We start from the raw sequence: 23,839 nt of genomic DNA on the forward strand, positions 1-23,839 counted from the left end.
GAATATCTCCAGGTTTCCTCTGCCCTGAGCAAGTGGCAGGGTATGTGTAGTTTGGTGTAGAAGGCTAGTGAATGCAAGTGGAAATAAATAGCCTCCAACACAATGATTTCATTTGGAGGATGTTCTGATTTTGTTTGTTGTTGTTCTGCTTGACTTGTTTCAAGAAAAGCTACTTTTAGGCTTAAGAGTTTGGGGTGTTGATAACATGTGAAAAAATGGCAGATCTGCTTCAAAGTACAGTCAAACCAAATGGATATTTGCATCTGCTACAGTGAAGTCTTTGATACTTGTTGGCATAGGCAGTGTGGATCATACGCTTTCTATGTGTGTTTTCTGCTAGTGCCTGGATCAAAGTGGAACAGTTAAAGCCATATCATGCGCATAAGGAGGAAATGATAAAGATTAACAAGGGAAAACGATTCCAGCAAGCTGTGGATGCCGTCGAAGAGTTCCTCAGGAGAGCCAAAGGGAAAGACCAGGTGAGAGACTCCTTGGTTCTCGCTTTATGCCAAGACCAGACCGGTTATTTTTGCATGGTAACTAACAGATTAAATGTCGCCCAAATCTAAAATTCTGTTCTTATGAAATACCGATGAAGAGAGAGCTACTTCAAATCTAAGGCATCATCAGTGTTTTGCTAATCATTTGAAACTCCATGTATGCAGCTGACCTTTCTGGAATAGATCGTTGCTCTTAGGAAAGTTGTTTGGACCCAGGAGAAGTATCTCAGCTTTTGAGTACAGCGCAGGCCATTTTTCCCTTTTATAGCACAGAGATTAGGAGCATAGCCTCTGGGATATATCCAGTCCCTGGATATAAATCCTACTTATTAGCTTTGGGACTATGGACAAGTGACTCGATTTCTCTTTTTATCTGCCTCCTCAAATGTAAGTGGGGATGACAGCAGAGCCTGTTTCATAGGGTTGTTGTGTGGATAATGCATGTAAAGCACTCGTCACAGGGCGTGGCTCGTGTAAATGGTGGTGGTGATGGCGGTGGTTGTTGTGGTGGTTATCATTATTATTATTAAACTTTCAGACATCATCCCACAATTCTGCTGATGACAAGAATCGGCGTAATTCCAGTGAGGACAGAAGTAGGCCAAACTCAGGTGATGAGAAGCGCAAGCTTAGCCTGTCTGAAGGGAAGGTGAAGAAGAACATGGGAGAAGGAAAGAAGAGGGTGTCTTCAGGCTCTTCAGAGAGAGGCTCCAAGTCCCCTCTAAAAAGAGCCCAAGAGCAGAGTCCCCGGAAACGGGGTCGGCCCCCGAAGGATGAGAAGGTTTGTTTTATCTCTGCAGCTTCTGGGATTAGTGACTTCCGTTTGTGTATGGCAGAGTTGAGCTGTACTGTATGCCTCAGCTCACTGAGTGGATGTAGAGTCCTGTGCCAAGTGCTGCCCTAACGAACCCTGCAGACCAGGGGAAGGACATGGCCTGGATGCACGGGCGTGAAATAGGAACACAAGAAAGCAAAGGATGGCTCGTTTGACCGGATGGTGGAGGCAGGAGAACGGTCCACCTGAGCCAGTGTGTGAGAGCAGGCACTGGAAGGGCTTAGCAAGACAGAAGGGAAGGCATTCCAGAGGTGGAGGGCACAGCCCACATGGAGCTTGATGTTGGCGTGGGTAGTCTTAGTAAAGTAGAGGGCAGGAAGGAGAGTAGAGAAATAAATGTAGGTTGTGACTGGATTGTGGAATGCCTTGACATCTGCTTAAGCAGTGTGATACCGTCGTGGAGTCAGTAGGGGGCCGTGAAGGTGTTTGAGCTGGGTGTGGACGTGGCAGTGTGGTCCAAGCTGTGTGCTAGTAATCACCGAGGGCAGAGAAGAAAGGCACAAAGCCAATTAGCAGGCTAAACCCAGGTGTGCATTCATAAGGAGCTATACTAAGGGGTGATAGCAGACATAGAAAGGAACTAAGTGAGAGGCACCTCAGAGGAAGAGTTCGTGAGTTGTGGCAACTGGCTGTGGAGGGGACAGATGAGAAAAGGGAAAGGGAGATGACTTCATGCTTGTGCCTAGGGAAATAGGGATACCTTTCTTAAGAGCAGAGGAGTCAGGAGAGGAGCTGGCTTACGGGGCAAGAGGACCAGTTCTGTTTTGAGTGTGATGCATTTGTGGTGACGCCTAGACCACCAGGGAGGCTTGAAGTAACATCAGGGTGGAAATGTAGACGTAGGAGGCGAATACATAGAAAGGATGTTGGATCCGTGAGACTGGATGGGGTTTGTCTTTGGGGAAAGTAAGAAAGGAGAAGAGTGAAGGGCAGAAGTCGGCTTTGCAGGGAGCATGCCTGTAGTTCAGGGTTGCAAGGAGTTGGAAGAGCCAGCAAAATGAAATAAAGCAGAAATAAGATACCTCTCACCTTCTTCCTATCGAAAGATTTGTGTCAAGTCTCAGAGGCCAAGGGAGGAAAATTCAAGACAAAGCGGGTAGCGTGTCAAAACACAAGATTGTTAGAGAAGGATCAAGGGGATAGAAGCCGGGTGGCTGGCAGAATCAGTCGGGTGATGAGGCTGTGATGAAATGCCAGACATAAAATCAGGGCTTGCACATTCAGACACCAGTGAGACCAGGTAATAGAAGCAAGGGGAGCCGACTGAGGTTCCACACTCTGCCCTGCCTCCATGCTGAGAGCACCAGGGGTGGCAGTGGCTGGCGGGCTGGGGAGGTCATGCTCTGTCCACGGGGTTCCAGCCAACTTTTGCCAGATTGTCTGGTTTTTCTCAAGAGGAGCTGAAAATACAGATTTTTATGTGAAATATTCCAATTTTAAATGTTAGAAGCTAATTCAAGTTTTTAAAACACTTTTAGATCCAAAGGAACATGTTTCTGTGCCGGCTTCAGCCTGTGGGCTGCCACTATGCAACTTCTGTGTTAGAGAATGTCCTTCTTACTGTTAAATGACCTAAGAGAGAATAGATGAGAGCGACTGTAGCAGTAAGGATGGCCTGGGTGACCATGAGCACAGGGAACTGCCAGCCAAAGGTGGAGGTTTAGAAAACTGCCAGCTGCAGTGCGTAAAGAATTTTTCAGGCAGTATGATTTAATTTGGTCCAAGTGAATTGATTTCCTGGGGATCTCGAGTACTGTGAGTTGTCAAGTTTATGCTATTCTCCAAATTCATATTCGGTCTAGTATCTTAAGCCATGGATCTTGCCAACTCCTGTGCTCGCCCTAGAAAGAAACTTCTTTTTGGATAAAGAGAAGTATGTATAAAGGAGAGGTTGGGAGGAGGCCTTGAGTTGGAATCATAACTCCAGGACTCGCTACAGCTGCGTGACCTTGGCCGGCTACCTCTGCCTCAGTTTCCTTGTCTGATCATTGGGAATGATAGAGATACCTGCCTCTTAGATTTGTTGGGAGAATTAAATGAGTAACACAAGCAAAGCACTTAGGACAGTGCTTGTGACACACTGCCCATTTGATGACGGTTGTCCGTCCGTTTGTTATCTCTCTGTAGTAGCTGTTGTGCAGTGAGAGAATGGTTGTTCTAGTGCAATCCCGGAGGCCGCTCCCCAGCTTGCTACTAGGGACTCTTCTTACAAGCTCCAGTCAGAAGTTTGCCCTTGGGTCTGAATTATTAACTGGGGGGTAGTAACATTTCTGCTGCTGTTCTCAGAGGCAAGAGTCCATCCAGGAGCTCTACCTGCTGTTGACCCTGAGCGGGGTCCTGTCTGCACGGTCTTCATGCATGGCCTGGCCTCTAGTGAAGGATTTGTCAGCAGGAGAGGAAAGAGCTTGGCTAGTGGTGCAGGGCAGACATGGCCGTTTCAGTTAAGACGTTGGTCTTAATTAAGCACCTTTAGGGATGTAGGGAATCTGTGCCTGGCTTCGAATTTTGGTGCATTTTATGATCTGATATATCCTCTGGTCTAAGAAGAGTGTGTGTGTTGCTATAGTAATTGTCAGTGGAATGGTGAGCTCCTCTCTGAAACAGAGAGCAGTAGCCTAGGCTGATAACTGGGCAAAGCCCTGGATGATTGCCATTCTGGGCCGTAATCCCCTGTCCCATGAGGATTAGTGGAAAAGGCTGACCTTGATGGCAGAGGTATTAATTACATACAGGCAAAGGTTGGGTTTGTGTCTAGACTTTGGTGCGAGAGCCATGCTGAGAGACGCGATCTCACCCTCTCCCTGGGGCTCTTGTTTCCAAGTCCTGGGCTGCGCAACACAACTCTGGGCACAAACCCCCTGACAGCAGAGAGCTATCAGTCCCATGGCTCCCCTAAAATCCCAGGCTAGTGCAGAGAGCAACGATGGAGAGCTGTGTTCTCTGCCTTACTCTCATTCTGTCGTCGTGGCCTTAGGCAAGTCAATGGAGCTATGCTGCCCCTAGCATGAGTGACCATTTACATTTAAATTAATTAATTAAATTTTTTTTAAAAGATTATTATTATTTTTTAATTATTTATTTATTCCCCCAAAGCCCCAGTAGATAGTTGTATGTCATAGTTGCACGTCCTTCTAGTTGCTGTATGTGGGACATGGCCTCAGCATGGCCGGAGAAGCAGTGCGTCGGTGCGTGCCCGGGATCTGAACCCCGGCCGCTGGCAGCGGAGCACGCACACTTAACTGCTAAGCCACGGGGCCGGCCCATTAAATTAATTTAAATTAAATACAATTTAAAATTCAGTTTCTCAGTCACACTAGCCACATATCAGGTGCTCCATAGTGACATGTGACTAGTGGCTACAGTATCAGCGCAGACATAGAACATGTCCGTCGTGGCAGAAAATTCTTTTGAGCAGTACTGCACTATGCCTCTTTTTTCCCCCAGACCTCGTATTCAACAGATGCTTATCAGGCAGCTCCAGGCCAGGGGTCTAGAGATAAAGCAGCATGAAAGATAGACAAGGCCTCTTTCCTGTTGATTTCTTCAGTAACTGTTGAACACTTACTGTGTGCCAGGCACGGTTTCCAGCATGGGATATAGAGTAAACAAAACTGGCGAACTTCTTGCTTTTGTAGAACTTGCTTATAATAACGTAGACCCTGAAGCGAAATCCCCTGGGTTTAAATTTCATTTACCACACCAATTAGCTCACTGACCGTAGGCAACGCTACTTCAGCTCTCTGTGCCTTGGTTTTCTCCTCCGTAAGATGGAGATGATGATAGTTCTATTTCATGAGGTTGTGAGGATTACATCAGAACATACATATAAAATAGTGCTTGTAGTAATGTCTGGCACACAGTAAGCCCTGTGAAAGCATTTGCTCTCATTACAGTCATCATCAGCATGACATTCTAATAGGGGAACATACAGAGAGGTCAAGGAAAGCACCTTGAAAGGGAGACATTTGAACAGAGACCTAAAGTGAGCGTGTGAGCCAAAACTGTTGGAAGAGCATTCCCAGCAGTGCAAAGCCTGGGGCAGGCGAGGTGCATGCTTGGTGTGTTTGGGGATCCGAGGGTGGAGGGCCAAGGGGGTGCTAGTGAGCTGGAGAGTGGTGAGGGAGGAGAAAGTAACAGGACAAGGGGTCGGAGATTAGCCTGGAGTGGGGGTTGCAGAACGTGTGGAGTCCCATAGGCCGCAGTAATAAAGGCTTTAGCTTTACTGTGTGAGACAGAAAGCCAGTTTTAGCAGAGAAATGACATGCTTCACTTTGGCAGCTGTGTACAGACTAGACTGTAGGGTTCCAGAGCGGAAACAGGAGATTCATTTTGTGACAGTCTAAGTGACAGGCCGTGGTGGCCTGAGCTTGGGTGTTAACAGTGGGGGTGGCGAGAAGAAGGGGTTGCAGATTCCCATTGTAAAGCTATACCATTTGCCAGTGGATTAGAGGAGAGGGGAGGGTGGAATCAAGGAGGACTCCAAAGATCTTGGCCTGGTAGAATAGAGTTGCTGTTTTCTAAGACTGAGAAGACTGTGGGAGGAACTGTTTGGGTAGGGGAAATCAGGAGTTCAGTGGGGCATGTCAAGATCCTATTAGATATTGAAATAGAAATGGCAGGAGGGCCACCGTGGGCAAGATGGCAAATGGGGAAAGGGAGTATGAGGTAAAATCAGTGAAGGGGATGACAGCAGCCCAGTTATAAAGCTGGAACAGCCCCTTTGCCCTGGACAGGTGTGGGCTGGGCCGTTGGTGAAGAGAAGCACCCCCTGTTCTGCTGGTCCTCTTCTTTGTGTCAGTCTGGGGAGAGAGTGGGGCTCTTGGCTCCTGATCACCTGAGTTCTAGTTCTGGCTTTGTCACTTAGTAGCTATAAAATGTTGGGCAGATTTCCTCATCAGCACCATGTGGCTTTCTTAGTTTTTTTGAGATATGGTGAATTCCTTCTGAAATAAGTACTGTTTTCTTCATGTTCGTTATTCGCCATAAGGAATATTCTCTGTGACCTGCTGATGACACTGCAGACCCTAGTTGGGCTTTCCAGTTACCTCCACCCTTGTGAAGTTTAGGCACAAGAACACATGTTGTTATTTCAAGAACAGAGAAGAAAGACTCTCACTCTGTGATGACAAGAACTTGCCTTGTTTCTCCCGATGGACAGTCTTCAGAACTGCCTGGGGACTTGAGCTTGAAATGATGCTAGGACCATGGAGCTGGCTGAGGGATTAGTTCGAGGTTGAATGTGACTAAAGGAAGCAGAGCAGTGAAGAGGTGCTCCCTGATTGGGGACAGGAAGACATCGCTGCTGAGGTGGCCGCCGCATCTTGACCATCTGCCTTTCCCTCTGTAGGATCTCACCATCCCCGAGTCTAGTACTGTGAAGGGGATGATGCCCGGACCCATGGCCGCATTTAAATGGCAGCCAACTGTGAGCGAGGTGAGGAGCTGTCCCTTGGGCCAGGACAAGCCAGCCTCAGAGCTGCTCTCCTGGCCTGACTGTGGTGCGCTTTTCCTTTTCCCCCTTTTCTTGTGTATGAGGCTTTTTTTTTTTTTTTTTTTAATTGCAAAACAGTAAGAGGTGTATGAGGTAAAAAGTGCAAGTCTCCGCTCTCAGGGGTGCTGACTGTTAACGTTTGATGTAACTTATTCTAGACCCATTGCTACACTCACTTGATCATCATTTATATAAGTGTATACCCATGTGTAGTTTTTATTGTCGGGAATAGGGTTTTTTCCACGAAAGTGAGATCATTCTGCAGATTTTTTTCACTCGATACTCTGTCAACACCCTTTCACTGTCTGTATACGCAACTCTGATGTTTAGTAGTCGCACATTGTTTTATCCTTGGTCTAGATGCACCGTTCCCCTGTTACTGTGCCTCATTGTGAAAAGCCCTTGAAAGTCCTGCAGTCATTAACACTTTATTTCTGTTAATATCGATCCTCAGTGAGACGAGACACTCTAGGGTCTGGCACCAGACACAAGTAGGCCAAAACTAAAATTGGAAAAGAGTCCTGAGAATTGCTTTGGCTTCATCTGCTGGGTTATCTGAAGTGACTGGTGAATGCTGGATTTTAAAAATACTAGTATGCCTTTTAAGTATTTTCCCACAGTTTTATTGGAATAATTTGTGTACCAACCCGGCAGAAACATCTGTTCTTTCCCACTTGAAGCCAGTTTTCCTCTAGCTGGAACAGGGGTCGTTTACAAAAGGCTTAGCCCAACAATGGGAGAAGAGTTTCCAGGCAGTTGTAGAATCGAGACCAGATTCTGGGGTGTTTCAGCCCGAGGAGAGTCCAGTTACCAGACAGAAGGAAGTGACCTTTGGTGGAAGATAACTTGTTTTATTGACTCATTTTCTGGTTTCATTTTCTGGTTTCAGCCTGTTAAAGATGCAGACCCTCATTTCCATCACTTCCTGCTCAGCCAAACGGAGAAAGTGAGTTGCTCTTTGTCCTTGTTTGGGGGCTGGCCTCGCGGGGAGTGCTGCTCCGTGGGAACCTTGCCCTACCAGTCTGAAAAGTTAGGCTCTGCCTGCACCGCTACCCAGAGCAGCTAGTCAGAAAGTCACAGAGGCCCACTCGTGACTCAGGCATTGTTAAGATAACAGATAAACGGAAAAACGCTTTTAAAACTCAGCAGCTGTGTGGTTGAGACATTTGTGGTTGCCTTCAGAGTCTATGGCAAAAACCAAACCTCGGGAAGTGTCAGCACCCATGAGGTGGCCCATGCTGCCGGGGAGACGCATTCTCAGGCTTGCTGGTCGAGTCTCTGTGAGCCCTCGGGATGTGGAAGGAAAGTTTCCCAAAGTGTCTACAAGCCTGTGAGTTAGGCTGAGCCCTGATAGGGTCTGCTGATACGGTGTGGCTTTGGAGTTGGACAGATCTGGGTTCCGAGCCCCGTTACACTGACCAGCTCTAATTCTGGGCGCATGACTTAATGCCTCTGAGTCTCAATGTCATCGTCCGCAAAAGAGCCTTGCAGGGTTGCGTGCGGAACTGAATGAGGTAATCTGTGTTAACTTTCTAGTGTGACATTTGGAGTTCGATAAAATTGGCAGCAAATAAGTTTTTGATGATAACATCCCACTTTAGGCCTAACCTTTTACAGAAATTATAATGAAGAGTGGTTAAGCGTTCAGTTTAATAAGCAGTCTTTTTTCCCCCCTTCTTTATTAGCCAGCTGTCTGTTACCAGGCAATCACAAAGAAGTTGAAAATATGTGAGGAGGTATGTAGGCTGCACACCTTGCCATTTTTGTCTTTCACTGGGGGCCTCGCCGCGGGCGCACTGACCTGATGACTTGTGCTTCCTTTCCCCAGGAGACCGGCTCCACCTCCATCCAGGCCGCAGACAGCACGGCCGTGAATGGCAGCATCACACCCACAGACAAAAAGTAGGACCTTTGGTGGAAGGGATTCCTGGGGCTCTGGTTCTGCTGGAGGTGGGGGGACCCCAAGGGGACTCTTAAAGGGCTCTGTCCCAGCCGTTGTTGGGACTGAATGGAAAGGTGGGGGTGAGTTGTCCTTCTTACTGATAATAATTCAGGAGTAAATTGACTTGCAGGCAGCAGAAGTTGTGCTATAAATGTACAGTGGGCTGGCTCCCTAGCTCTCTGGTGAGTCTCTGAGCAGAGAATACTCGGTTCGGTGGTTCTCAAACTTTGCCATGCTCCAGAGTCACCTGGAGGGCCGCTTGTAAAGCACTGATTGCTGGGCCCTACCCCCAGGGTTTCAGTCTGTAGGTTTGTGGCAGAGTCTGATAATTTGCGTTTTGGACAAGTTCCTGGATATGCTGCAGCTGCTAGTCAGGAGACCGCACTTTGAGAACCACTGGCTTCATAGAACTGTGGTGAAAACCCTGAAATTGGCTGGCGGAGGAGGTGTGAAGATATTTGGAGTAAAGCCCGTCGTCCTGCCTTCACCAGCACTCCCTGCTGTTGCCTCCTGGTCCTTCGTGTGCCTGCCGGCTGCTCCCTGTCCTGCCCAGGCAGGTGGAAAGGCTCAACTGTGGTCCCCAAACCATAGCTTGCGCCCACACTCGGCTTTGCCCTTACTCTGTCGGCCGGTTGTTTGCAGAGTTGTGATGATGAAAAGGGTTCTTTACTAAGAAGGAGCATTCTCCTGAGCAAGATGGCCAAGTCTCAATTTCCCATTGTGTCTTCCATATGATACTTTCTCAGACTAAAAACAGTCCGTCGTCTACTTTATTTGTAATTTTTTGTGCTGTTGAAATCACTGATTTTACCAGTTATTTTGGGTGAACTTCCCTTTGTAGAGTGGAGGACGTAGAGGCATGTTATGTGCTAATAAAAGGGAGATGGGCATCACCGATTAATTTAATGAGGATTGTGTTGGTCTAAAAAGAAAAAGACTAGGATGGGGCTGAAGACAGAGCCCCAGTGCTTTCATCCAAGGCTTTTATTGCCCCTCAGTCAAACCCTTTTTTAACATGAGTGTAAAGCCAACTACAAAGTGAACCAGCTGCATTGTACCCAGCCCACTTAGTCCACATTCTCCATCCTATCTCAAGACACCGTGAAGGACTGTCAGTTGCCATGTTAAAAATCCAGAAACTCCATCACCAGGTCTGCTTGCTTGTGCTGGAACACCAAGAAAAGGAAAGAGAGTTAGTCTGTCCTGATTTAGAATCATAGGGAAAGCTTGCGCTACCCATAGAGCTGAGAATGACAGAAGGTCTCCTTGTAAAGCTTCGGCTTGAAACTTGGTGGGCAAGGGTGCCATTTGTGAGGAAGGTGAACCACTTTCAACATTTGGTTCAAATAACCTCGAGCAGGCTGGGACAGAGCGTATAGGAAGTGCCTGTTCCAGCAGGGATTGGGGGAACATCTTACAAGAGCGACTTTGCAAAGGTGGCTGCCGATGTGACTCCCAGGAGACGGAAAATACCGCAAAGATAATGCGGGTCAGAGTGGAGAAGCTGCAGAGGGTGTCTAGGGTTGGGAGAAAACTGAGTTGAAAACTAGACCGTGGTGGGCCGGCTCCGTGGCTTAGCGGTTAAGTGCGCGTCCTCCGCTGCTGGCGGCCCGGGTTCAGATCCCGGGCGTGCACCAACGCACCGCTTCTCTGGCCATGCTGAGGCCACGTCCCGCATGCATCAACTAGAAGGCTGTGTGGCTATGACATACAACTATCTACTGGGGCTTTGGGGGAAAAATAAATAAATAAAATTAAAAAAAAAAACTTAAAAAAAAACTAGAACGTGGTATAATAAGAAATGAAGAAAGAGGCATTGTTTAGCCATGTCACATGCAAGGAGAGAGAAAGAAGTGCAGGAACCAAGAAGAGGCCTTTGGGTGAGAGAAAATCATTTGTAAAAGCATGTAGAAATAGCAGTGCTAGCTAATAGCCTCCAAGTTCTGGGGGTTGCGGGAAGGAGCAGGCTGTAGGAAGTGAAGGTAGGCAGAACGTACTATCCATTGGAGTGCTTTAGCCACAGAAGGATCCTCGTGGGTCTGCAGTTGGAAGCGTGTGGTGGAGAGCAGAGAAGGACGGGCCAGTGGAGAGCAGTAATGGGAGAGGTTTAGGAGAAGGCAGGCATGGGAAGAATTCATGTGCTCCAGAGCTCCGGGGAAGCTCGAAGAAGAGGGACAAGGCCCGTGTCTGCTGACAGCAGGAAGAATGCAGAGGTAGTGTTGGGTGTAGAGCTGGAGGGGGGAGTTGTAAACTGTGGTCCTGATTCCTGCGGTTGCAGAAGGGGCTGGCTCTGCACGTGTTGCTTCAGTGGCTTGTTACAGATCCTGACGTGCTTTAAAGTGGCATCTGAAGGCCTAGCACTCGAGGTGGCTGATCAGGAAACTGTTGCAAGAGCCGAAGACAAATGTCCACGTTCTCGCTGTCATGGAATTGTAAGCTCAACCCTCTATCAAAGCAGCAAGGAAGCAGTTTGGAAGACTTGTCCTAAACCGTATGAGTCATACTTCTTTCTGTAGCAGTCGAGGGTTTAGAAATGCCCGTTTAAATTGGGGACACTTTTAAACAATGGCATAATGAGAAAAGGCACAATCTGCATGCACTACCATTCACTCTGTGATGGTAGTGCCATCACGCAGCCAGGCAGTGTTCCTGGTCTGAGGTCCCGCTTGCAGGTTTATGAGGCAGCGAAGCCTCTGCTGCATTTAGGGCACCTTCTCCCCTGTCCCACCCACTCTGCCCCAAACTAATCAGTCTCTCTCTCTTTCAGGATAGGATTTTTGGGCCTTGGCCTCATGGGAAGTGGCATCGTCTCCAACTTGCTAAAAATGGGTCACACGGTGACTGTCTGGAACCGGACTGCAGAGAAAGTAAGCATTCACAGATGGTGCTTGTCAGGTGGGGTGGGACGGAGCCTTGACCCTTGGAGTTGGGGTAACTGAGGATAGGATTCTCTTCCTGTTGTCTGCGCTCAGTGTTCTGCATGCAGCAGAGGAGAAGCCAAGCTTTTAGTTCAGGCAGGTAGACTTATAGATATGTAAGCTCAGGATGTTATTATAAAAACTAAACATTTAAAAACACCCATATCTCTTTGTATCCTTTTTTCCATGCACAATGTGTGTATATGTATCATGAATTCCTTGATAATGAAGTGCATATAGATAGATCTGCTTCGTCCTTTTCAGTGACTGCACTGTATTCTGTCGTTTGGATTGTATGAACAGTGCTGTGCATTAGAGCATTCTGCAGCAATGGAGATGTTCTCTGTCTACACATGTGTCTCTTGAACACTTGAATCTAGCTAGTACGACTAAAGAATTGAATTTTTAATTTTATTTCACTTAAATTTAAATAGTCTCCTATGGCTAGGGGCTACCATATTGGATAGGACAGGTTTAGAAGTTCTTAACCTAAAGTGGTCCACGGCTTCAAGGGCCTGCCCTGAAATAGAATTCCAAGTGTGTGAATGTGCACCTCTTGTAAGGGAGAGAGGCCACAGCTCCCATCGAGGTCTCATCCAAGAAAAGGTGAAGAACCATGGTCCGAGGACCAGAAAATGAAAGCACTGTTGTTGCCAGGAACAAAGGAGGCGAGACTGAGAAAGGACCAGCCTCTTGAGGAACAGGGTCTGGCTGAGCATGTATTTGGGAAATGCCTGGGTGAGCATCCCTGTGTGTGCAGCAAGGGGAGAGCCAAAGTGAGGTGTGATCGCTGAAGGGGGTGGCAGAGCTGATGGATCTGAATTAACAAAAATGTTGTAGGCAAAGGAAAAATTCACTTTGCTAAAACAAAGTCCTTCTTAAGAATAACAAGGAACTGATGAGAGAGTTGAAGTGGGTCTGGGGAAAAGGGCACTGAGGCCGTGCTGAGGGATTTGGGCTTCAGGTACTGGGCATTGGTAGGCACTGTGGGGACCTAAGCTAGGAACAAGAGCTCAGAGCCCCATCAGCAGGCTATTTTGTGATTTAAGGCTTGGGTTACCAGGAAATGTAGACATGGCACAGTTGCAGAATGCTGGGAGAATCAGAGGGTTTGCATTGTAATTACATTGTCCTTTGATAGAAGTGCCTCTTATCATCCTGTTTTCTTGATTGGAAAGCCTAAATGTTATAAGCATGGCCATGCTTTTCAGATTAGTTTATGAAAAGGCAGTAGAGCAAAGTAGTTACAAACTTGGGTCTGGAATCAGGCAGACCTAAATCCAAGTCACAGCTCTACTGCGTACCCTCTTCAGCAAGATGGTTTATCTCCCTAAGCCTCAGAGTCCTTGTCTGTCAAGTAATGACAGCAGAAAAACGGCCCTGCTTCCGGGGGGGTGTAAAGATGAAATGAGATGATGTAAGGTACTCAGCAACGTGCCTGGCACAAAGTATGTAGTAAATGTCATCTTTTTTTTTTTTTTTGGGTGGGGAGGAAGATCAGCCCTGAGCTAACATCCATGCCAATCCTCCTCTTTTTGCTGAGGAAGACCAGCCCTGAGCTAACATCTATTGCCGGTCCTCCTTTTTCTCCCCAGAGCGCCAGTAGATAGGTGTATGTCACAGTTGCACATCCTTCTAGTTGCCGTATGTGGGACACCGCCTCAGCATGGCCAGACGAGAGGTGTGTCGGTGCGCGCCTGGGATCCGAACCAGGGCCGCCAGAAGCGGAGCGCACGCACTTAACTGCTAAGCCAGGGCGCCGGCCCCGTAAATGTCATCTTTAAAGAGCCATTTAATCCTTAGCACAATCCCTATGGAATTTTTGTAAAAAATCTTGATAATATGATTCTCTGGTTCTTCTAGAATAGTAAAGAGGAAACATTTTTAAACTTTCGGGGAAGGGAGAGTAATGAGGAACTCTCTCCCAAGCAAAGGTTAAAACATAATATAAAGCTACACACTGGAAGGCCGAGGTGGGTGTGCACTGCAATCCAGACGCAGCCCCGGCGGGTGGACTGGACGGCGTGGGCCTTCTCTGATAGAGGGCTCACTGCGGGCAATGAGACAGAAAGGGTCCGTCATATGTTCAGGACAACTGGTTAGAACTCTGGGGAAATACTAATCACTTCCTACCATGTGCGAAAATGTATTCCAAATAGATTACTGAGTTATTGTTTTCAAAAGGAAAAACCGGAAGAAAATAAAATTAAATACTAATAGATTTTCTAAGCCGAGAAGCAATCTAAATCACTAAAGAAAAAATAGGAGTTTTTGATGATACTCCCACAACAAAAGTAAATAAAAGTATGCCAACTAAAAGTGCTTAAAGCAAATATAATATGAAAAGGATAATATGTTGATTTTATTAAACACACAGTTTGATAATTCAAAGATAAAAATAGTTCACAAAAGAGGAAACGATAAACAAAGGTATTTAAAAAGTTCAGTAATCAAGAGTAATCAAAATATATCAAACATAAAGTTGCTGTTTTTGGCTGGTTAGATCATCAGGTAGGACAAAATTTTAACGTATTAATGGATGCCTGTTTGTTGTTTTTAAATGATGTACTCAGTGCTGGTGATTTGAGACCTTGCTGGTGATCATTATAAACTGACACAGCCCCGTTGGAAAGCCATTTGTCTACATTTATTAAGAAGTTTAAAACTATTTGGAGCCTGTTTTATTCTACTATGGAAACCTAAATTCAAAACATAGAGGAGATGTATTGTACGTAAGGATATTTGTTGGAGTCATAATTAGAAGCAGTCCAGACATCAAACTGCAAGGGAGCTGTTAGGTAAATTCAGGTATATCTCTTGATGGAATATTCTGCTGCCATCCATTATAAACAATAATTGTGAAAGACTACAGTATGGATAAATGTAAATCATACAAAATATTCAAAATAGTAGGTTCAAATTATTCTAATTACTTTTTTAATGCCTTTGGAAAAAGGAACTATACCAAAATATTAATGATGTGTTTTATTATGAGATGTTCTGGGTGATTTTGATCCTCAAAAGAAAAGTTAGTGCTTTTAGACCCCCGAGACATCTCAGGAAGGAATGGCAGGCTCCCAGCCCAGCTTCCCCAGCACAGTGCCAATAGCTCAGGGCACTGGGCAGGTTTTGCCACAGCCAGGACAGCCGCAGAGGGCTGCAGACAGGTTCTGTTCACATCCTGTTCTTCAAACAGGAAACCTTCAGCAGACGTTTGCTCTGTGCTTAACTGTGAAGTAGAACATTGTTCTAGGCACCAGGTATGCAAAAACACAAATGAGACAGTCTTTAGGGCCCCATCCACTTCACTCAAGACATCAGACCGCCAGCTCTGGTGTCTGCGGCTCCCAGCCTCAGCCTCCTGCCTTGGGAGGCCAACCAAGAGGACCAGGCACCGTGTCTCTGGCCTGCGGGTGTGTTTGTTGTGCACTGCCTGTGGCTCACCTTAGGATCTGTGACTTTTGCAGTGTGATTTGTTCATCCAGGAGGGGGCCCGCCTAGGAAGAACCCCCGCTGAAGTTGTTTCAACTTGTGACATCACCTTTGCCTGTGTGTCGGATCCAAAGGCAGCCAAGGACGTAAGGATCCCCTCCCTCCCCTCAGCGTCTCAGGTTGTGGCCAGGAAAGCTGGCTGGCCTCCTCCCCTTCTCCCCTGCACACCGAGTGAGTGTCTGCATGTGGGAGGGTTGAATTTCCCATCTGGGGGCCATCTCCCCTTGTGAAGGGTGTTGGCATAAATTGAATACCGACTTCCTTTAGTTCGGAACAAAGAATGAAAACTACTAGGGTCCCTGAGGTCCGTGCTAAAATGGTTCCTAACTGGCCATGTATCCTTGGTGAGCTGGAAGCTTTGGGGCTGGGTGTGCCCTTGGTCCATGTGCCAAGTTCTGTGTTTAGCTATCACTGTTATTTGTATGTTTTAAAAGTTCAAGTGCAGTAGTCATCTTGTTAGCTGGTGACTAGTCTTAATCCAAGTAAATGCAAAGAAGCCCCCCAAAATAAATACTCAGGTTCCATCTTTTAAATGGAAGGTTTTTAATAAAAAGAAACACATATATTCTTTTTGAAGAGAAATGGGAACATACTAGAAATACTTCTCTTTCCCTTGCTTATTTACTTGCTCCTCCCATTTCAGCCTTAATACTTAGCTCCTAATTGGGAAATGAGCCAAAAAAGCAGCAGGATTCTGACCTTAACATCTGTGGGGCTCCTGGGCATCTGGCTGGGAGCCTGGGCTATTGCTTCTCCCTTGTGTCCCCACAGCTGGTGCTGGGCCCCAGTGGTGTGCTGCAGGGGATCCGCCCCGGGAAGTGCTACGTGGACATGTCAACAGTGGATGCTGATACAGTCACCGAGCTAGCCCAGGTAGCAGCCTCATTCAGGCTGGCCCTCCAGCACCGTTTCAGTTGGAGCCCAAGCCCCAGGCTGACTGTGCCCAAGTGTGGGCACCTTGGTTACCTAGAGCCAAAGCCAAAGAGGAGAGGAGAGGCCAGTAGCCCTGGGACTAGCCTGTCTTCATTCTCTACCTCCAAAGCCGCAGCTAGTCTGAGTGGCCATGAGAGGAGCAGTGCTGCCCAGGTGGCATGGGCATCGGGTCCCGTAGCTGCCAGCCTCACAATGAGAAGCAATCCAGGCTGCCAGCACGGCCTTTTTGGTTTCAGTAGCTATCTACAGTTGGTACTAGCAGAATATGCCTCCTCCCTGAGTTGCTGGGCCCAAGCGAGGAGACCGGGCGGTGACTTCTGCCCCATGTATGTTCTGAGGGTGGCTGAAGTCAGGGAAGGACAGTGTCTGTGGGAGACGTGGTCAGCCAAGCCTTTGGCATGGCCAAGTTTGGTTATAGTCTTTGGTCTTTGTAAGAAATTCAGAGTAAATGGGAGCCTATGAGGAGACCCAGCTTCTCTGTTTACTGTATGTGATCAGGCATCTGTTGGAGGACGGTCTGCTGACCCTCCCGTGGCATTAGTCCTGAACCTTGGTACAGATGTCAGCTTTGGGGCCTTGGTGTGGAGGGCCAACTGCTCCCATCTGAGGACGCTCCTTGCTCCCTGCCCAAGATCCCTGGGAGAGACAAGGCCTCCAGAAGCTGTGCCTTTCCTTTCCAGGTGATTGTCTCCAGGGGGGGCCGCTTTCTGGAAGCCCCCGTCTCAGGGAATCAGCAGCTGTCTAATGATGGGATGTTGGTGATCTTAGCAGCCGGAGACAGGGGCTTATATGAGGACTGCAGCAGCTGCTTCCAGGCAATGGGGAAGACCTCCTTCTTTCTAGGTAACATGCTTGCCCACCTGTCGGGCCACTGCAGGCCTGGAGGCTGGGTGGGCCACATCCCCTCTGGACCGCACTGGTGACAGCGTCAGTCCCGCACGGCCTCTCTGCCTGGGTCCCCCGTGGGAAGGTTTCCTTTGACTTGCACAGTCAGTGCCTGGAAGGAGGAAGAGCCAGAGGGTCAGAGCCAGTTCTTTCAGGGCAGGTGAATGGGGCCTCTCCTGGGTGTAGAGGTAGGTCCGAGCAGGGATGAGGGTGGGCAGAAAGTCCCTGTCTGTGGAATTCTGAGGAAGTGACCGTGATTCTTTGTCCTGGGCAGGTGAGGTTGGCAACGCAGCCAAGATGATGCTGATCGTGAACATGGTCCAGGGGAGCTTCATGGCCACCATCGCTGAGGGGCTAACCCTGGCCCAAGTGACAGGCCAGTCCCAGCAGACACTCTTGGACATTCTCAATCAGGGACAGTTGGCCAGCATCTTTCTGGACCAGAAGTGCCAAAGTAAGTTGCCTTTGGCATCTCTCCTTGCGTTTTATTCTTGATTGGAGCTGGGGACCTGGGTCAGGCAGCAGTCACAGCAGAGTCTCTTCTTCAGGGCCTCATTGGGTATGAAAGATGCATCCTCCAGTCAGTCCATGCCCCTGGGGCGGAGGGGGTCCAGAGTCGTGCCGATGGGACTTGGGGGTGTAGGCTGGGAGCTTGTCTCAGCTTGTGTCTGAGGGGAAAGAAATGCTAGGTGTTGAGCCCTGACGGTACTGCAGGTGGCTTCTTATTTAGGGTCTTTTTAATTCTTCTGATAAGTGGCTTTCCCTCCCCAGATATCCTGCAAGGAAACTTTAAGCCCGATTTCTACCTGAAATACATTCAGAAGGATCTCCGCTTAGCCATTGCACTGGGTGATGCCGTCAACCATCCGACTCCTATGGCAGCTGCAGCCAATGAGGTAACTGCAGGAGGCAGTGGTGCGGATCCCTGCAGCTTCTCTTTGTTTTTCTGTGATTATTCCTCCCCTCTTCTCAGTTTGGCTTCTCTTTGCTCTTTGTCTGACCTCTCAAGTGGAATCTTAGGTCCTTGATTTTAGACTCACCTTTTTTAACAGGAGCATTTAAAGCTATACATTTCCTTCTGAGCTGTGCTTACTTCCCTTGTGATTTCTTCTTTGACCTGTGGATTACTTAAAAGTTTATCAAATATTTGGGGTTTTCCTGGATGTCTAATGGTTATTGATTTCTAATATATCTCTGTTGTGGTCAAAGAACACGCCCTGTATGATTTTTAACTCTTTAAATTTGTTCATACTTGTTTTGTGGCCCAGCAGGTGGCCTGTCTTGGTGGGCGTGCGATGTACGTAAGAAGTATGTGTGTTCTGCAGAGAGCAGTGAGGTCGAGTTGGTTTGTGGTGTTTTCAGATTGTCTTTACTGACTTTTTTCTCTAGTTCCTTCAGTTGCTAAGAGAGGGATGTTAAAGTCTCCAGCTACAACTGTGGGATTGTCTGTTTCTCCCTTTAATTCTGTCCATTTTGCTTAACGTCTTTGAAACTCTTGTTAGTAGGCTCATACCCATTTATGGTTGTATGTTTTCCTGATGAATTTGCCCTTTATTATCATGAAATGTCCCTCTTGATCTTTGTCTTGAAGTCTATTGTCTGAATTTAATATAGCTGCTGCCTTCTCAAGCTTACTGTTTTCATGGTATATCTTTTTCCATCTCTTTACTTTCAACCTGTATCTTTATTTTTAAATTGTATCTTTTGTAGAGGGTCTGTAATTGGGGCTTGCATTTTTACCCATGCTTACAATATCTGCTTGTTAATTGGAGTGTTTAGTCAATAACATTTTTTTTGAATGAGGTATTTATTAAGCACCTACATATGCACTTTTTGAAAACAGTTTTTTAGAAGTTCAACTTTCTCATCTCAACCTGGTAGAAGGGTAATCTTTAAAAAAAAGACAGGGGCCAGCCCTGTAGCCTAGTGGTTAAGTTCAGAGCGCTCCACTTGAGCAGCCTGGGGGTGCAGACCTACACCACTCATTGGCAGCCATGCTGTGGCTACGACCCACATACAAAATAGAGGAATATTGGCAGAGATGTTAGCTCACGGAGAAACTTCCTCAAGCAAAAAGAGGAAGATTGGCAACAGGTATTAGCTCAGGGTGAATCTTCTGCAGCAAAAAAAAAAAAAACACCACCAGCTGTGCATTATTTGTCTTTATCATAGACTTAAAATAAAAACTACATTTTGTGAAACACATAGATTGATTTATTTTAGGAGCTGTATCTTCCAGTTACTATAAGCTGATGTACATTTTCATTCAAGTTAAATTCTTATAGGTCTCAAGTGGCTTGTTCCAGCAAAGAAAAAGTAAACACAGTACTGCTGTTTTCAGACCTGCCTGTTCATAGTTTATAATTTTCCGTTCCTAAATTCTATGTCCTCTGTCCCTTGTTGGTCTGTCCGAACAGTTCAGCACACTTATTTCACTCCTTCAGGTTGCAGTACAATTTCAGTTTCCTCCTGTTTGTTTTATCTATGGGTTCTCTCTTGGCAGTGGACTTCCTCGTGTATTTTATCATTTTTTGGTCAATGAGCTTATCTTTAATTGTAGTCGTCTTTAACTTTAACTGAACCCATTCTGTGTGTGGCTCTTATTGGCAACACTTCTCTATGAAGTGATTGCGGCTTACCTCCACCCTGACTTCCTTGGCTTAGAAATGGACCTTTTGGTTAATTTCTCAGTGGAGCATGGCACTTTCTGACCATTTGGATGGTGTGAATTTAGGCCCTCCACCGTTTGGAGCTCAGAGTTTAGGATCCTAAGGTTAACCAGTCCTTTAATATTTGGTCTGTGTCTTGAAGTCTATGAGTGTGTTGGTTTTGGAGCTACTCTTTGATCATTTGATTGCTGTTTGTCCCCTCTGGTTTTTGTTTGTGTTTTCTCCTTTCTTTCTTTCTTTTGGGTTTTTTGAATATTTTTTAGAATTCCATTTTATCTATTGACTGTTTAACATGCATTATTTTTCTTTTATCTTTGCTCTAGGGATTGCAATATGCATACTTAACTTCACAGCCTACTTAGAGTTAATATTGGACCTCTTCACATGAAGCATAGATCCATTTACCTCTCCCTCCCTCATCCTCCAAGGCAGGGTTTCTCCACCTGGGTATGCTGACATTGTGTCATGGGAGCTGTCCTGTGCACTGCAGGATGTTTGGCAGCATCCCTGTCCTCTCCTTACTAGATGCCAGCAGCGCCCACTGGGTTGATAGGAGATGTCTCCAGATGGTACCATATGTGCCCTGGGGGCAGAATCACCTCAGGCTGAGAAGCCCTGCTCTAGGGCACAGGTGTGCTTTGTGTTACCTCTGCCTTTGTTTTAAACCCACCAGACAGTGTTGGAATGTTTTACTTTAAGAAGTAGTCATATGTATTTTAAAGAAATGAAGAGAAAAAATTATTTTCTGTTTCTCTAATTTACCATTTCCAGTGCTCTCCATTCCTGTCTGAAGAATTGCATTTCTCTCTGGTATTATTTCCTTTCAGCCAGAAGAACTTGCTTTAGCATTTCGTGTACTGCAGGTGTGCTGGCCACAATTAGTTTTCTCTTATCTGAAAAAGTCTTTATTTAGCCTTTGTTCTGTGTTGACAGCTACACCTGAGCTGTGATGGATACTCAGTTATAGTGGCTCCGACTGGACTATGTTTAAAAAAAGAAAACAACCACAGCAGGCTGTGCGGGAGGGGCCTCATGTCCAGCTGCATGTCCTCAGCATGACTGGCTGCCACGCTGCCGCTGTTGAACAATGGCTTTCTAATTCTTTTCACATTCTTTCATATTCACCTGGTATCTCTGGGGTGGCTGTTAATTGCCAAGCACTGTTCTAGGCTCTGGGAACATGTTGGGGTGCAGCCCCTTCCCCTCCTTTTAGGGCTTACATTTTAGTGGAAGGAGGCACAAAATCAGCACATAAGTATTTAAACAAGTCAGCATTTGGGAAGGTTAGAAATACGAATAAAATAGAAGAGTAAAGAGATAAAGGTGGCCGCCAGGGTAAAGTGGTTCAGCCGCTGCTTTAGATGGTGGTCAGTGATGGCCCGTGAGCTGATTGGGAAGGAGCCAGCCACGCAGACGGAAGGGTAAAGGACAGCCAGCAGCCCAGAGAACAACATGGGAAGGTTGGGGGGTTGCCAGCAGGAAGGGACATGATTATAATTATTAACAGTGCTGGGCCCTGCCTCTGAGCACTTACACCCTCCCTCCACTTAATCCTCCCCCGACCCTGTTACCTTCCCCACAATGTCCAGAAACAGTGGCAGAGCACAGAGCAACTGCGACACTTAGCCCAAGGTCAGGCGGGTCAGTGAGGGAGCCAGACAGCCTGGACTCCAGACCTGCCTGCCTAACCACATCTGGAACCGCCTCCGGGAAGCAGATTCATGTCTTTCGGTCAGTCCTGTGGCCAGACACTGAGCCCATCTCGTTTTTTTTCCAGGTGTACAAAAGAGCCAAGGCTCTGGACCAGTCTGACAACGACATGTCTGCCGTGTACCGAGCCTATATACACTAAGGCCTCGACACCCCACCCTTGCCCCCAATCTCCCCTCTGACCCCCTCTTCCTCACATGGGGTTGGGGTCCTGGGACTTCACTCTGGACCAGTCCTCCTGTCTCCATCTCCTTTTATACAGACTTTGAGACTTGCCATCAGCACAGCACACAGCATCACTCTTCCCCTGGAGGTCCTGGGGAGAGGAGGGTGTCAGCAGGATTGGCCTGTGGGAAAGCTCTTGAGCTGGGCACTGGCCCCCGGACTAGGTGGCTGTGTGTTCACAAACACACACACACCCCTACACCCACACCCACACACACCACACTGGCTCTCGCCCCAGGATAGAAGCTGCCCAGAAACTGCTGCCTGGCTTTTTTTTTCCCCTTCTTCTGAGCTTATTTTATCTCAGACCCCTTCCAGTCGAGGAACTAGTCAGCAGTGAGAATTGGAAGCCTTCCCACTGCTTCCCTCACAAGCGAAGAGGCTGCGGTCAAGTCCATGTCCCCCACTGGATCCCTCGCAGAGCACCTCTGGGCCCGAGGAGCCAGCACAGACTCTAAACAGAGGGTCCCTTGGGCCCGCCAACCTCAGGTGACCAGCTGATGAGGATTGTCAGGTTTAAGCTACCAACATGCAACCAACTCTCCATAAATGCCTTTGTGAACTGAAAAGAGATTGGCAGAGTCAAGGAAGACAGGGCTCTGGCTTTCCCGGGAGAGCAGCACACAGCCAGCCCGTAGGTGAGCCTCACAGAAGCCCGCTTTTCCTCGCTGCTCTTCAGCACCCGTCCCAGAAGTCACTCACTGCGGAACCCTGGGCTGTGATCCGACTTCCGTGCTCGGTGTAGGGGGAGCTCACTCCTTATAGGCTGTTTCAGTATTTGGATTTGCATTCCAGCCCTTGGGAAGGGGGTCCTGAGGGCCACCAGTGAGGAGTGAAGAGGGAGGGGGAGTGGGGTTCCTTCTTGTTTCCGTTATGCCACAGACTCTTCACTTGGTTCTGAAGAGCCACTCTGACCTGGGTCCCCTCGCAGCTGTCCCAGCTTCTCCAGCCTGCCCCTGCACACGTCCCCTGCATGCCCACCTCTCTCCATTCTCCTCCCTCCCCCCTTTTCTTCCCATGGAGACAGTATTTCTTCCTGTGTGTCTGTCCCTTCTTTGGCCCAGACCCAGCCTGACCAACGATGACCATTTCTTAGGCTCAGCTCTTGAAACAGGAACGAGTGTCTTCACGTCAGCCAGCAGCATGGTCTTCGGTGCTTCCAGGGCCCCAGGGTCTGTCGGGAGGGAAGAGGAGAACTGGGCCTGACCGAGCCTGAACTAACTGACCCTCAGAGGTGGATCTAAGGCATCCTCGAGGCCCTAACATTTCTCCTTGGGTAGGGGACCAGAGGGGCTTGGAATGTGGCATGAGAACAAGGAGAAGTCACCTAAAGGATGTCGGTGCTCTCCCTCTGCATGGGCTGGATTTTCCAAAGTCACACGTTGCAGAAGGTCAGCATTTATAGTGAATATATAATGATAGATGTGTAGTGAGGTGGCCACGCTGGTGTGGGCCCCTCTTCCCTCACTGATCAGAACCCAGGTTAGGGGATCTCAGAAGTGGGGGCAGGAGAGGGAAGATGCCTGTGGGGTTTTTGGCACAATTGTTAATTTCACTGGGATTTTGAATTCTTTTCTGTCTAAACACAAAGCCTGTTCTAGTCCTAGCCAGACACTGGGGGGTGGGGGAGGGGGAAGATGCTGTAATGAAACTGGTTAGTCAATGTCTTAATATTGTTGACAATTCTGTAAAGTTTCTTTTTATGAATATTTCTGTTTAAGCTATTTCACCTTTGTTTTGAAATCCTTCCCTTTTAAGGAGAAAATGTGACACTTGTGAAAAAGCTTGTAAGAAAGCCCCTCCTCTGCCACCCTTTTTTTCCTTTAAACCTCCTTTCAATGACAAATCTTCTAGGTAATTAAGGTTGTGAATTTTTATTTTTGCTTTGTTTTTAATGAACATTTGTCTTTCAGAATAGGATTGTGTGATAATGTTTAAATGGCAAAAACAAAACATGATTTTGTGCAATTAACAAAAAGCTACTGCAAGCGAAATAAAACGTTTCTTGGTAACACAACTGTGAGTGATTCCGTTGGTGGCGGTGTGCGGCCGGCCCCACGGCGCCGGGACAGTGAGGTCCCCCGGCTGGATTCTCCCGGACCAACGGAACTCTCGGTCCGCTGGCGAGGCCGAGTGGGAACGGACGGCCCCGTCCACCAATCCCCGGGCGCGGCGAGAGCAAGGCCATCCCGCCGGCCAATCAACGAGTGCAGGCGGAGCAGGGCGCCCTATCCGAGCC

At 47.5% G+C, this 23,839-nt stretch overlaps 1 protein-coding gene across 2 annotated transcripts in view; it reads left to right on the plus strand.

Moving 5' to 3' along the window:
• The window catches only part of GLYR1 (glyoxylate reductase 1 homolog), a 34,176-nt gene extending 10,559 nt beyond the window's left edge, over positions 1-23,617 (plus strand). Inside the window, exons 4-16 of one of the 2 annotated variants that reach the window (XM_058570116.1) lie at positions 341-479; positions 1,039-1,281; positions 6,683-6,769; positions 7,716-7,772; positions 8,512-8,562; positions 8,655-8,728; positions 11,536-11,635; positions 15,154-15,264; positions 15,950-16,051; positions 16,792-16,954; positions 17,271-17,450; positions 17,768-17,892; positions 21,443-23,617. In XM_058570116.1, coding sequence (XP_058426099.1) covers positions 341-479; positions 1,039-1,281; positions 6,683-6,769; positions 7,716-7,772; positions 8,512-8,562; positions 8,655-8,728; positions 11,536-11,635; positions 15,154-15,264; positions 15,950-16,051; positions 16,792-16,954; positions 17,271-17,450; positions 17,768-17,892; positions 21,443-21,517 — 1,507 coding nt within the window. In that variant the 3' untranslated portion in view covers positions 21,518-23,617. The remainder of the gene's footprint in view (positions 1-340; positions 480-1,038; positions 1,282-6,682; positions 6,770-7,715; positions 7,773-8,511; positions 8,563-8,654; positions 8,729-11,535; positions 11,636-15,153; positions 15,265-15,949; positions 16,052-16,791; positions 16,955-17,270; positions 17,451-17,767; positions 17,893-21,442) is intronic. The other variant, XM_058570117.1, reaches the window with a different exon arrangement.
• The last annotated feature ends 222 nt before the right edge of the window (positions 23,618-23,839 follow it).

This window comes from Diceros bicornis, chromosome 26 (assembly GCF_020826845.1).
Source record: "Diceros bicornis minor isolate mBicDic1 chromosome 26, mDicBic1.mat.cur, whole genome shotgun sequence".
NCBI classification, from domain to species: Eukaryota; Metazoa; Chordata; class Mammalia; order Perissodactyla; family Rhinocerotidae; genus Diceros; species Diceros bicornis.